Below are 14,727 nucleotides of genomic sequence, written 5' to 3' on the forward strand. Positions count from 1 at the left end.
TTATATTATTATGTTGATCTTTGTTACCATTTTTACTTGTTGACTCCTGATGCTGCATGCACCGCTTTCCTGTGTGCCACTTTCAATGTGAGCAGGTGTTCAACACCCACATGTGCCCATGAAACACAATGCTAAATGTGTGGCTTTTCCTTCTAATCATATTTAATACTATAGTCGAACCAACACAAGAAACAAAGAAATGTGTACTGCTGAAATCCCAGAGAGCCACACTTACCACCAATTGAAAATGAAACATATGCCACTAAGTCCAGCTCATATACAGAATATACTCTGCATCACACTGTGTTGGACTTCCAAGGGAATTTCCCAGTTGAAGATTTGATCATTAATTGCTTGTGGGATCCATAAGAAATACAAATTATGATAGAAGGCATGCTGTAAGTCGAAGACAGACGTCATGGGCTGGAGCTACTCTTATCTGTTTAACTTTTTTGTATGACAAAACAGCCGAAATGTGTATTTAACAACATCAAAAGCCTCGAATTCAACATTTCATTGTTTCCTCTCATTCTGTTTCTTAAGACAAAGAGGGAAATTAAATTATGCGGTAGAGGAACAAAAATGTTGCAGTGTGGTATCGAGAACAAAAACAGCACTTAAACATCCTTGGAGTTCATAAAACAATTAAAATCCTCAATCTGTTACGCATTCAGGAATACAATTTTTTTTTTTTTTTTAATGAAGACCGTCTTCTTTTGACTGCTCCTTTCATTTGTTTCCATCTGATCTCCTTCCTCTTCCACTGTTGCATTCCTTTATTCATCCCACACATTGGAAATCCCAGACCAGCCATCTCCATGACCTCCTTCACAACATCCATTAACTGTCTGAGGTCGTGATGTGCTATCACGCTCGTATTTGAAGATCAGTGCCGGTGCACTCCTCTAGTCATCAGTCATCCTCTCAATATTCAAGTGGTTTCAAACAATCTGGACAAAATGTCCAATGCCCTCTCGGCTCCAGGCTTGCACAAGTACCATATGTGGATCTTTCCACCCTTCATCCTCTTTAAATCCATCTTAAGTCTCTATTGTCCATATAGAATGAAGAAAGCTCTTAAAATGTGTCTGTTTTTTTTTTCTGCTGTGTGTCTGATGACCCGGGGGATTTAACCTCTGCCTCCAAGTCAAAAATCCCTTGAGCCTTGATTCCCCATTTTGCCTTTAAAGTGTTGACTCCAGCCAAGAAAGGCCACAGCTTAGTTTACAGGTCATGTGAAGTTAATGCCAATGAGCTACAGCTACATACTGAAACATGATACAGACAGACACCCATGGTTTGTGTGTGATGTGCCGCAAGTCATGCTGGAAAAAAAAAATTACTCTTTAACAAACATTACTGACGAATCAACAATCAGTCCCCGGGGGTCAATGTCTGTATGATTGCTCTGAGCAGTGCTCTGCTTTCTCTCCCCATTTCTTATTCAACATCTCGCTCATTATAACTTTCTCAGTCATTATCACAGCCTCTCAGACTTTCACACTCACCAAAGATCTATGTGCTTCTGCACCTTGGATTCAGACGTACTTCTTTTACCTATCAGTTTGCACAGCCTCTTCCTCTCTCTTTCTCTTTCACACTCAATTCTCTGTCCATCTTGTTGCAGCCCAGATTTATTGCAGCAATCTGTCAGTGCTCCTGTCTCGTCTCCTGACACATTCTGAGGCAAGCGTTCTGCATATGTTGTTGTTAGTATCATATAGACCAATACAGCAGAGCTATAAGAAGTCTGAGGCAGATGAATGTTGCACTGATGAAATTTAATTTTCCAATGAGTCATGATGAGAATCTCAACTTCATAGGTGCTAGGTGGAATGAACCCAGCAGAGAGGGTATTGCAAAAAAAAAAAAAAAAAGTATTAGGAGTTACCATCAATATTTCATGTCAGTCAAACAAATGACTTTTGAGAATCATCTCAATTTTAATGAGGTTTTTTTTTTTTGAGAACCACAACTGGATCAAAAAAAAAAAAGATGTGTACAATTTTAATGTTTTTTTTTTAGAGTGAATGTTTCCACACCTCACTATGAATATTTCATGCAGAATCCAATTCAAAACAAGAAAGCACATTTTACCTTGTGAATGGAAAAAGAATAAATACTTATCCAAGAAATGCCATGGAGGGTCCTGCTAATTGGAAGACTTTGGCTTAACTCTGAAGCCATCACACACACACACAAACACACACAAAAGAAGACTGCACTGAACAAACAAACCTGGGGGCAAAATATAAACTCAGACAGGAAGAAAAAAAAAGCTTACTTAAGAGGATAGTTTGGAATTTTTGTCAAAAGTAAACAGACATGTTTTGCTTTTTGTTTTTTTGGCAATCCTTTATTTCCTGTGTAAACCAGACCACCACGGGGATATTACTAGTTTCCCTATTTCAGTGGAGAAAACACCCCGGTCATAAGAAATATAACACAAAGGCAAAGTTGCACACTATGAACTTGGCACAAGCCAAAGTTAATTCCTGCGGGGCAGTGTATATCTGTATGTTTGCCCAAGGCAAAGGTTGAGTTCTATGAATAATTCATCTCTTTGCAGAAGAACGCAGAGTTATTGTTTGAAATATGACTAAAACCATTACTTCTGACAGAATAATTAAACATTAAAGGGCAAGACAGATGCACATTGCACTTTAATGACATTTGAATGGTGCAAAGCAAAACAGTGCCATACACAGAGTGTATGAATGGATGTGGAGGTACTAAGAAATGATGGCTCACGAATAAAATGGAAAGCCTTTTTATTGACTACATGGACAGCAAGATCTAAACACAGCAATTTTTTTTCATTATTCTTATAATATATCAAGAGGGTTACAGTAAATAAATCCCCATATTAACATGCCTACTGAAAGTCTGAGAAGAGAAGCATTTTCCAAATTCTAAATGCACGTCATGGCAGAGCCGCAAGTTCTTTGCAAGACTGAAATATATTTGTATGATTGAGGTGATGCTTCAGGGAAAATTGCTCTAGATTACACGGTGCCGCCTGATGTTGTTAGGGATGGATGTTTATTATGTGCATGCATTATGTTATATCAGGTGCAAAATACAGCATGGCAAAACTGCTGTTCAAAGGAAAACACAAAGGAGATGTGCGCTTCCATTCTGAACCTGTTCAGCGAATTTGACAGAAACAATGGCAGCTTCCGCGAAATACGGTGAAGCTATACAACCTGTACCATCAGACTGCTCAACAAAACATCTGCCATCATCCCGCACAGAGAATAAACATTGCCAATTCCTCATAAACTGTCATAATCCTTTATAAAGCCAACCTGTCAGAAAATCATAAACCACACAACCTGCATAGAGAAGAGCTCAAAGCAAACGATCAAACAAGGACGGAGCAATGAAGCCGATTATATCAGCGCTATTAGATTAGGAAAATCTTGTCTTTAGAAAGAATCTTAAACTATCCTCATAAGGTACCTGAATAGCTGAGCATAGCATTGCAGCTGCCCACTTGGCCAATGCAACAAGATTAAACTCAGTATAGAAACTACTTTGTTTGATCTGGCCGACCCTGTATCAGTTTACACACATAACAAATAAGGTGCAATGAATCCTTTGCCCTTGTAAGGAAAACAAGACTGCTGCTATCGCTTACATTTGGTCTTGTAGACAGAGTGTGCTGTCGGTACTTCTCCAGCCAGCCAACAACAAGGGAGTTGACTGTAAGGCGGACGTTGAAGTGACTTACTCATAGAAAAAAAACTCAAGTATAATTTATATTACTCTGAAATGTCATCCACTCAAAGATCTGTGAGATTGACAGGGTCTAGTGTATGCCTCAATTATTTCTTATATATGAACATTAAATACAAGTGTCAGTCATAACATTATTATCACCGACAGGTAAAGTTAATCACCCTGATTTTCTATTTATTGAGGCACTTGTTAATTCATGTTGTATGTTAGTCGGCAAGTGAACAGTCTTTCCTTGAAATGTACAAAAACCTAAAGGATTTCAAGTATCTGCTGCTAACATATTGGTGCTAGATAGACCAGGGCAGCGGTGACAGCAGAAACCGATAGTCATAATGTTATGGTCTGTCTGTGTATCGCTGTGATATGACTGATACAGCACAAATTTCAGGGGATAATTATTCTCTCTTTGGGGAATTGCCTTAATATCCCTGAAGCTAAACATTAAACGACTAATCTGCTGATCACTGCTCAGTCAATTTTTTTTCAAATCTGTTTTGTGATGAAGAAACTCCCACAGTGCTTTTATTCTTGCGACCAACAGTTCCCTGCTGGTTTCTGGCGTTTGGCAACAATTACAATGACTCAATGTCATCCTTGTAGTAGCCCTACAATTATCTGATTTTGCAATAATAACCATGAATGCCATGTTTTTGTTTTTTTTCCCCCCCCGAATGTAAAAACTTCTTTTTAGTGCCTAGACAGTTTTCGGAGTTCTACCACAGTGCTACGTGTGTAACAGAAGTGTGTTTCACACCTTTAGAATGCCATTACGAAACATTCGACCCCGCTTAATTTCTCCAAATGCCCACGGCTGCACCTTGACAGCAAAAAAGATATTAAATCCCCATAATTCTCTAACTCAGGTGTGAAACCCTCAGGTCACTGGGCCAGAGTCAGGAGATGATATTTTCCACTGACCTTTCCCTGCTCGTGCACTCAAGCTGACACTACGTCTGAAAGGCTTATGGTCTGCTATCGGTCACATGAGGGACAGACCCAGGACACACATTTGACAATCCACCCCGGGCGCTTACAAATTTCAATTACCTGTAAACTATACACTGAAATGTGATTTCTGTTATCGCGCTGCCAATCGGCTGGGTGTAGCTTTCAAGCTCCTACAGAGTAAACAGAATACTGTCTTGAGGTCAAATGCACAAGATGTTTGAGGTTTTGTGCAATACTCGTGTCTTATTTTAATTTAATTTGTGGGGGGGGATTAAAAGTCAATAAAATTTGAGAAAACAGACATTTGTGGCAAATTGTCACAAAAAGGACAAACATAATAGAGGGAGAGTTTTCAATATTGGTCAAAGTGCACTTAATGTTTTATCTACAGCCGATGTGTAATATTCAAGTATGTATATAATTAGGAGTTCATAATGGTTGCTGATTACTGCTTCTTCTTAGACATCCAATATATTCTTGAGTGTTTCTGACCACTTTTGTACCTCAAACATCTTTAATTCCTTCACACAATCTGTGCACTCCAGTTGCTTGGCTGGATAACTAAATCAAAGTATATATTTCAAGCTGCACCACAGAATCCCCCTTCATCAGAGACACTTTTCTACAGCCTCTGTCTTTACACTCGCTGGAATAAATTTGGCAGGCCCAGGTGGGAATGCTGCTTGGCGGCTTCCACACTCCATTAAGCTTGTGCAGGCAGTTTAAGCAAAGACTGCATTTGGATGCAATATTTATGAATAAAAGACCTGTGGGTGCCTGGACTCCATGAACAGTGGGAGACGGCAACAAGGTACGTAAAATGTCGGACTGGATCATCACGCAGGGGATTAATCTGTGTTTCATAAGCACAGGGCTCTCCAGTATAAAAACATCTGCCTACATTTCAGCAGCTCTTTATGACTGGGGAATATTGAGCAGAAAAGCATCAAGGTCTTCTGGAGATCTTTTGCTGAATTATGTATATGGAGAGGTGCTTGGATAAACTGAGCTCTAGAGAATTTGCTTGCTTTGCTTCATCTACTTCCCGCAGCCCTCTGCTGCTTGACCTTCCTCTCCATTACCTATGGTACAGAGCATTTTTCATGTCAACAAAATCAATTCTGGTTTGGCCTGATCATATTCTTTATTGACACCTCTTACTAGAACACAAACACTGTCATTCTCAGTGCTGGTTAACACGAGTGCGCCTGGAAAAAGTGTGCAGCAGTTTCCAGCAGAGATGTGAAACTCTCTCGCATGTATATATTGATGAAATGATCTGATACAGGCCAGCGTCTCGCATTCGCTGAATCACTGTTTACAGATGAAACCAAATTTTCAGCAAATTCAGTTGTAGATGCGAGGAAAGTCTGCGAGGACCCAACATTTCTCCGGCAGCCGGCAGACATTTAACTTGAGTGTCAGTGACTGTGAGCATCAAACATCAATCCAAATGTACAAAACACTGAGAAGCGTGAAACATAATCTCTACAGGGAAATGAATGATGGAAGTGTTTTGTTTGCCAGTACCCCGTCACCTCTGACCAGCCTGGAGAGTATGCCTCCATTACTTCACAGGATCTTTCCTATCCTCATTACAAACTGAAAACTCACAAAAAAAAAAAAACAACCCACAAACAAGTCTCCCTCATGGCCCTCTCTCCTTGGTTCACTTTTGAAGTGAGAATATATCGGCGCTGCTCCACTGAATTGTAGTCAAACAGAATATAAGTAATAATTTTCTGCACCTCGATGAAAGTAATGGCTGAAGATGCTTACCGAAGTCTCCCGGGACGAAGATGTCGTAGACACAGCTCTGGCCTCTGGTGTAATTATGTGGATAGTTTGGGGATAGAACAGTTCCCTCCGAACCAGTGAAGTGACCTCCACAGGGAGCTACGGGAACAGGGAGGCAAGCAAGGCAGAGGCACCGTTAACAAATGTGAAACAGCCAGCTCATAATACCTGGGGAAATAAGGCAATAAAATACAATCAGCCAGTCTGTTTTAACTGGCACAGGTGCAAGGTAAGCAGTTCATATCACAAAATAAGATAAAAAGCCACCTTTGAACTCTAAGTTGCTGACAAATAATTTTGTCTGGAATACCAAAAATAATTTGACATTTGAGAGACACTTAGAGGACATCTTCAGGAGAAAGGAAGGCTGTAAACAGACAAAAAAAAAGAGACAGCCTGAGCTGTATTCACAGGGTTAAACTCCCACGGGGAAACGACCCATGAGGAGAAAACTACTTTTTGCCCTACAAAGAAGAAAAACACCATCAATCAACAAAACACACAATCACAAATGTTCCAGTCGCCTCTGACTTCTAATCAACCCGTGTTACCCTGCAGCATGTTTTAAGAGATTCATATTCAACTCTTTAGCCATTAATGGGTTTTCTGTAAAACCTCCCTCCTTTTTTTTTTGTTTTAAAAATTCTAAGATAAAATAAGCATAATCTATTAGATTAAATCACGCTTGCAGCTTTGAATAAAAATACTAATTTGCTTTAATGCAATTTATTTAGATGAAGTCAAGGTGCACGAATAGAATTCAAGTGAGAGAATCGACCAGCACCTGCTAAAGCAAAAATATGACTTCTGGGCAGAAACCGTAGAATTCACATGCTTGTATCATCCAAACATTTGCTCTCAGTTGGCGACTGGGTTCATTAATGTAAGCTGCGGTCCGTCCTGCACCTGTGTCACATCGTGGAGTCCTATCTTAAGCTGTTAATGATGTACCTAATTTGCTGCGAGGCCCACTAATGCAGTTACCTCAGACCTCATAGGCCGAGCCATCAGGTGGGGGAGCCCCGACTGTAAACAAACACACTCATTTGTCGTGGCAAAGCTGTCACCAGCTGCTCTGAACCCCATGTGGCCCGCACAATGCGTGTGTCGCTCCCGTTCCATCGAGCGGCACGCGAGGAGCGAGCAGAGGGGTGAACGGGAAGAGAGATGGATCAGCAGTTTATCTAAATTTGGTGGTGGCAGCAGCAAGAGGCATGTAATCAAACATATGCGATGAAGGCAAGTGGGGCTGTAATTCCTGCTAATTTGTCAGGCAGAAAGGGAGACGAGGTGTTGTTGAGTGCTACACATGTAAAAAAAAAAAAAAAAAATGCGGCTTGGTGAGAAGGTGCAGGACACTGAAAATCTACAGCAGGGGAGAGTAACACCACGGAAAATAAGGCATTCTCAAGACATGCTTGGATGGTTTCTTCCTGACAGCTGAGTGTGGGGGAAATGGCCACACTGCAAAACCAAACCGTTTTTGTTGTGGAAAGGTATAATACAGTAGGAATTATTATATAAAGTGATTATTATACACATTTTCCTTTAAATCCAAAGTCAAATGAATGTTCCTGGTGACCAATTTTAAGATGTTATTCAATGTGTTAGAATATTTTTCCATTCAAGAACATAACTGAGCCACAGCTGTGAAAACAAAGAGGTTTCAATAATGGATTACATCTGGGAACATTTGACTCAGACATTTAATCTACTTCACTTGGACTGAGAAAATGGCCAGATAGGAACATTTTCGCATTGTATAAAATCATACTGCACATAGTGAGTGAAATGTTTGGCAAGACATGAGAGGCAGATCTATACATCTATTTCTGTAAACCTATTTGATCCAACTTCTGTTCGAGGAGCTTGAGCCGATCACAGCTGACCCTGGGTTGGTTCCAAGATTATAGTCACACACACGCACACCTGAAGTGTGTACAGCGGTTCACTTTTTGCACATTCTGTTGTGCCACAGCCTTACAACAATGCATTAAGTTCTTTTTTTTTAATCAAAAGTCTGCACACAATATCCCATAATAACAATGTGAAAAAAGCGTTTTCAAACTGTGTGCAAATTTAGGAAAACGAAATAAACAATTGGAAAAAAAAGTAAATTGTACTTAAGTACTCACAATCTCTGCCAAGAGTGAAATTAGATTGAGGTGCATTGCGTTTCCACTGATCATCCTCGAGATGTTTCTGAAGCTTAACTGGATCAACAACTGGTAAATTCAGACAATTGGACACAACATGCCTACATAAGGTCCCGCAGTTGACATGAAGTCAAAGGAATTGTCAATACACCTCCGAGGCAGGAGGTGTACCGACAATTCTTGGGAGACGTTCAAAGACGCTCAAAATGGCTGAGCGGAGATGCTTCCCATCCAAGCAGATGGAGCTTGAGAGGAGCTGCAAATAGGAGGAGCTGAAACTCTCCAAAGATCTGTGTACTGAGCTTGTGGCATCATATTGAAAAAGATTTGAGGCTGTAACTGCTGCCGAAGGTGAATCAAGAAAATACTGGAAGGAATCTATGGAATCTGTGGAAAAAAAGTAAACCACTGTGAATTCTTCCCTGGATGCATTGTACACACCTATTAGCAATTACTTGCAAAATTGAAAGGTAGACATTCTCACTGTGAGGTAATATTGTTTCACTACCTACACGGTCCTCAAAGATCTAAAAAAAAAAAAAAAAAAAAAGATTGTTTTCGCGTTCCTATGCAAAGCAGGCAGCAGCAACTTGATGCTATGAATAGCACATCACAGTAGGCAGGGATATGACTCATGTCACACAGATCCATATTATTGCCAATTCCTCTACATATAGATGCTACAAGTTAAACGGAAACCAAAATACAAAACCCCTCTCCATAGCACTGTCCATACATGAAAAACCAAACAATTTACCCTCTGCAATTGCAAAATGTATGCCATTATTTGAAACAGACAGTTAAATAAGCACGCAAAAAAAAAGAGTCCCATGTTATTTGTTGTTTTTTTGGATGTTGGCTCTGTATTTAATCTGCCTGTCCAGACCATATTATTCCTGAAGGCCTGCTGTTTGTTGATATGTGTCCTGGCAGCCTGGAATTTGGCTCTAATGTTATGTTTGGGCAAAACCAGCTTTTCCATGGTTCAAATGAATGCAGGTCAAATATGGTTTGTAGATGCCTAAACTTTGACTGAAAAAGGTTCCAAAATCTCGAGTCAGTTTCTGAATCCTTGAGGAAATGTTTAAAAAGCTTTCAGCTGTTTGTCACTCGCTCACCCATTCCTGGATGTATAGGGAATCGGTCCATATTGTCCAGTTCAGCGCCTAATTATTTTATTCCAGTACCCTGAAGATCTTCTTGAAACGTCCTAACCCTTACTTCTGAAGGCCTTGGAGAGCTCTTTCAATATTTTTATAACAGCAGATTCTAAAATAGGAAGAGCAACAGTGTATGTCAGAAGTCACTCCATAGGACTTTCCTAATGAGCAGTTTCTTACCAGCAATTATAAACAAAACACCCATGAAACATTTCTTGCCAGGTGCTTCAACAAACACTTTTTTTGTTATCTAAGACAAATACTCAAAGTTTTAGTATAATTCTTATAACAATTAAGACAGAAAAAAGACTGCACATATGTCTCTCTCTACACTTGATTTGAGCACATTTAGTGTTTGACCATGCTGAAAATTGCCCAGTGATGCCCTTTTCCAAGTGCACTGCTTTCACTGCTTGTTGGGAAAAACAAACAACTTTAGCTAATTGCTCAATAATGTAAAGGAGCAGGAGCCGGCCATATGTTGGCGCAGCAATCGCATTTAGCCTTCAGACAGTTACCTCATCGGCTGAAATTTGGTCTGAAAATGCAAATAGTGAGAGAGGTGCTGATGGACCCTTTAGCAGAGTACATAACCCCAGGGCTGCTCAGTGCAGCTTCACAGGTGTCAACTGTAAAAGTAATGAATAGTTCCCCGGTGTAAGAGTTTGTGCTTCCGTTCCTCACCACTGAAAATGAAAGCTGAATTCCAATATAACCTTGGCAGACTAAACACTTTGATAAATATTAAAAAAGGTGTGATGCCACCGGAGCAGGAAGCGGTTATCTTGACACCAATCAAAACTTCTCAGTCCTTATCGCTGTTGATTTGGCAAAAATTAATAAACGTGTGATATATTAGTCTTTCTAAAACACCCTGTAACTGCAAGACTAATAAAATTCTAAATACCTAATAACAGTTTAATGCCAAAGTTGCTTCAATTGCAGTTACAGTTGTTGTCAAAAACTGATTGTACAGATCAAACAAGTTAGAGGCATGAAGTAACCTTTCTTGCTTTTACTTTGCATGAAAGCCTCCTTTGTTTTTTGCACAGAAAACCCAATTAATATCTGGCCTGCATCAACACTGCCTTTGCTCTCCAATCATTTCCAGGACTCTGCTCAGATTAATTGAAACTGCAGGTTTTCCACTTAAGGTCATCAGATTTTGTGGATTAATTGGACGATAGCTTGAAATAACACGCTGTAACTTTCTTTTTTTTATTCCTCTCAACAGGGAATAAATAAATTTGATCAGAATAGGAGGTCTACACTGTTGAAAAACATCTGTGGAATTTGAAATTTGCGGAAAACATCTAGTGGTTTGAACTTAGATACAGTTTTGAGGAATTTTGTTCTGAGAGGATTTCATAGTGTCATACAAAACAAGAAACAAGATTTTAATGAACTTATGGACACAAAGGACTATATTTTGAGAAGCGGTTATAAAAGTAATAACACATTTTTCTTCTTTGATTAAGCACACACCCCTATAGCATGGATACAGGTAAAAATTAAACTTGTATCTTAGTTTAAATTTAGAAAATACATTACTGTCTAAATAGAGAAAAGAACAAAATTGACCTCAGTTTACATAAAGTACTTTAAATTCATAAAGACATTCATTTTTAAAATGGAAATAGGAGGTCTTTCCATACAATCAGAGTTATTTTGGTCAAGGAAGAACAAATATATGGATGTACGATCTGTGATAACCTAAGCGAGCAAAATCACACAAAGTTTGTCAGTTTGCTTTTTTTCTTTTATTCCCCTTTGACGAGCTGACACCAAATCTTAGTTGTTGTTTTACCACAGCGCCATCCTGTTATCATGTAATATCAAATATTGAGTGAGCAGCTGGAGTCTGGTTTTCTGCCGCTGAGGTCGTCCACCATTGTTTAAATGTTGTTTCTCACCTTGACAGCTTGGTTTAGCTCGGTCCCACTCTGGTCTCTTGCTGTTGCCCATGACGCATGTCAGAGTGGAGTAGCCCTGCAGCAGGTAGCCGGCCTCGCAGTGAAATGTCACCATAGATCCCAGCTTGTAGTCGGTACCCATTCTCGTGCCATTCATCACATTTCCCGGATCAAAACACGCCTCCCGCAGTTTTGCTGCCAATCAAAAAAAAAACAAAAAAAACAAAAACAACAAAAACAAAGCTTTTAACAACTATTTTCTTGAATGAGTGAAGCTTCTAATTGCGCAAAACTTGTCTAAACTACAGACTTAGAGGGTCTGTTTGATTTAACAAAGCAGCAACTTTAAACATGTGAGAATGAATCATGGACTGTGCTAACAGATGGCATACAGGTTCAAAAATGTAGACATATTACTCATCTATTTGTATATCATATCAAACCATATCAAAAAAATGCAATTGGAACCTTTTCCCTGAAAATGCATTCAGCGTCGGAGTTGCGGAGCTCCTAAAGTACCTTTGTATTCCAAATGGAAGCCAGTGTAGCTGACGGAGCCATCGCTGCGAAATGCCAAGTACATGAAGTTGGAAGTGCTCTCTATCTTCTCCGGAAGTTTGCTGTCTTGAAAACTGCCAATCAAATGAGCGCTGCTGTCTGGTCCGTCGTAGATGTACAGGAAATCATAGTTGGGCTCAATGCTGAAGCTGTGACAAGCGAGAGAAAGAGACAAATGACAGATAAATCAGTCATTATTTTGCCGAGCCTTAACCACCAGATCGTACAGATTGTATGGGAGATTTGCATTCGGATTTCAAAATGATAGCGTGTGCTGCAAAGCTAGAAGTGAGTCATGCCAAGCGATTTGTTTTGCATCTCCAGACAAAGAGATAAGAAAAGATATCTCCCCCAAGAGGTGAGAAGAGATTAAATTGTTGTGACACTGCAGTGGCACAAAATCTTCCCAGACGGCAATGGCAATGCAGTGTGAAAAGATCGTTTCATATTGTGGCGCTGTATATCAAATCACATGCTGCAGTGAGAGAGAGGGAGACAGAGAGGGGGGCACATTTGTTTTCAAAATAATGAGCCTGGTTTATGACAAAAATGTAAATAGCTGGGAGATAATTGCATTTGAGTTGGATCAAGGCGATTCCAATTTAAAATCATAACTCCATCCTTTCATTTGGCATTCCCGCGAGAGGAGGCAGCATTGTGCAAACTGTATTAGATGTTTGTTTCGAAGGGCAAAGTTGCAAAAGAAACATGGCGCCTTCACCTCGAGAACAGGGAAACGTGCTGGAGCATGGAAGGTTGCACCGCTTCATGCTCCCTTTCCAGCCCCTCGTGAAATGACTACAAAAGTAATACTCAATGCTCAAAAGCAAATTACCCCACAGTGCATTACTGAGTTTTCTTCACTGTTATTGCTATCTGCTTAGATCACAATTAATAATGCATAGCACATGTTGTGGATATGAGTCAGTGTAGGACACAAGCTGAATTGCTATCACAGTTCTGCATTCATCCATAAATCTTGAGTTGCCGCATTTCAGCCAAGTGGCCAGGATACCTGACTTGTGTTTGTCGACCAGAGAGGCACGGCAGCCTTCTCTCGCTATCTCGCAACACACCTGGGCTCAAACTCAGAGTCTCTGCTTAACACACATGGCCAACTCTGCTCAATACTATGATGTTATAGCTGGTTCCACAGCAGAAAACAAGCAATTCCATGGCGCAGCCTGAGCCGCTGTGCATCCACTGAGAACCGAGTCCATTCTGTTTCAGGCAGGTTGCAAACATACCACAGGTTTAGGGAAAGCTACATCCTGCAAGCTACTGGAGCATGTACTCAAGGGACAAAACCCCCGCAGTACCCCTGTTCTTTTTCTAATCTGTCACACTCATCATCAAATTCCCTGATTGTGCTTAAAAATAGCTCTTGATGACTTCAAATATCTGCACATGTGAAGAACGCCTCAGCCATTTATGCATGATGCTATTACCTGATAAAAGCAAGCGAAATGACGTAGTCAGAGTGAACGGCGATAAGCCAGTCGCAGTCTTTGCTGTGTGGATAGGGGTGTGGGTAGTTGGGGGAGAGGATGAATCCAGAAGATCCAGTCACATTTCCACCACAAGGAGCTTGAGACACACAAAAAAAAAGAGAGAGAGAGATGAAGAGTGAGCAATGATCACACGATTTTTAGTTTTCTCTTTCTTGCTTTAGATAAGCTGAATACATTCTGAGATCAATAAAATATGAGCATATGGACAGCAAGAGATAATATTGACAACCCTCCAACCTTTGGAGGACTATCTGCAGAAAGTATCAGGTATTAGACTGCACATTCATCATCTCTGCAGCATGGTTACATAAGATCCTTATTATTCAGTTAAAAACCTAAACATAAGTCTGCAACTTTGAAAATCAGTCTGGCACTGAAAATTCATTATTTTTATAGCTTATAAACTTGATAACAAATCCACTGAAAACATTTTCTCTACAATTTACATTCTGATTATTATGACTCATTTGAAAAATATGAAAATCTGATTTTATGACGCTTTTACGTTTGCAAATTATTCCGAATATACCAAATCAATGCTTTCACTATATCAGTCAATATTTAATATAATTTATAGTGTCGTAATGTCTGAATTTGAAAACAATAAATAAACATCTATTCGGCCGCTTCCTTTTTACAGTGGTTGCCACAATAAGTCATTGCAACTTGTACTCCAGGATTGGCTCATTTCAAAGATGAAACACGATGTGCTAATACTTTCAGATGCATAAAAGCATAGAAATGACTTCATTTTGGATATTCAATAATAAGAAATTACACAAATATCTATTTCCACTACACAAGTGTCATTTCTTAAGTGGATCACTTACATTCTACACATTTAAATGGAATTTAATTGGCTTTTAATGCAATTATTTAATCTTACTGCCATCTTTTTCAACACTGACTCGTATGTAGAAGATACATTTTGTGAGAAAAAAAA

At 39.7% G+C, this 14,727-nt stretch overlaps 1 protein-coding gene across 3 annotated transcripts in view; it reads right to left on the bottom strand.

The window, feature by feature from the left end:
* The window catches only part of LOC115397239 (CUB and sushi domain-containing protein 3-like), a 228,627-nt gene that overhangs the window by 105,200 nt on the left and 108,700 nt on the right, over positions 1 to 14,727 (bottom strand). For all 3 annotated transcript variants that reach the window (XM_030103466.1, XM_030103468.1, XM_030103465.1), the window contains exons 28-31: positions 13,722 to 13,860; positions 12,235 to 12,422; positions 11,716 to 11,910; positions 6,469 to 6,585 (exon numbers count right to left, since the gene is read on the bottom strand). In XM_030103466.1, the coding sequence (XP_029959326.1) occupies positions 6,469 to 6,585; positions 11,716 to 11,910; positions 12,235 to 12,422; positions 13,722 to 13,860 (639 nt within the window). The remainder of the gene's footprint in view (positions 1 to 6,468; positions 6,586 to 11,715; positions 11,911 to 12,234; positions 12,423 to 13,721; positions 13,861 to 14,727) is intronic.

This window comes from Salarias fasciatus, chromosome 11, assembly GCF_902148845.1.
Source record: "Salarias fasciatus chromosome 11, fSalaFa1.1, whole genome shotgun sequence".
Taxonomy (NCBI): Eukaryota; Metazoa; Chordata; class Actinopteri; order Blenniiformes; family Blenniidae; genus Salarias; species Salarias fasciatus.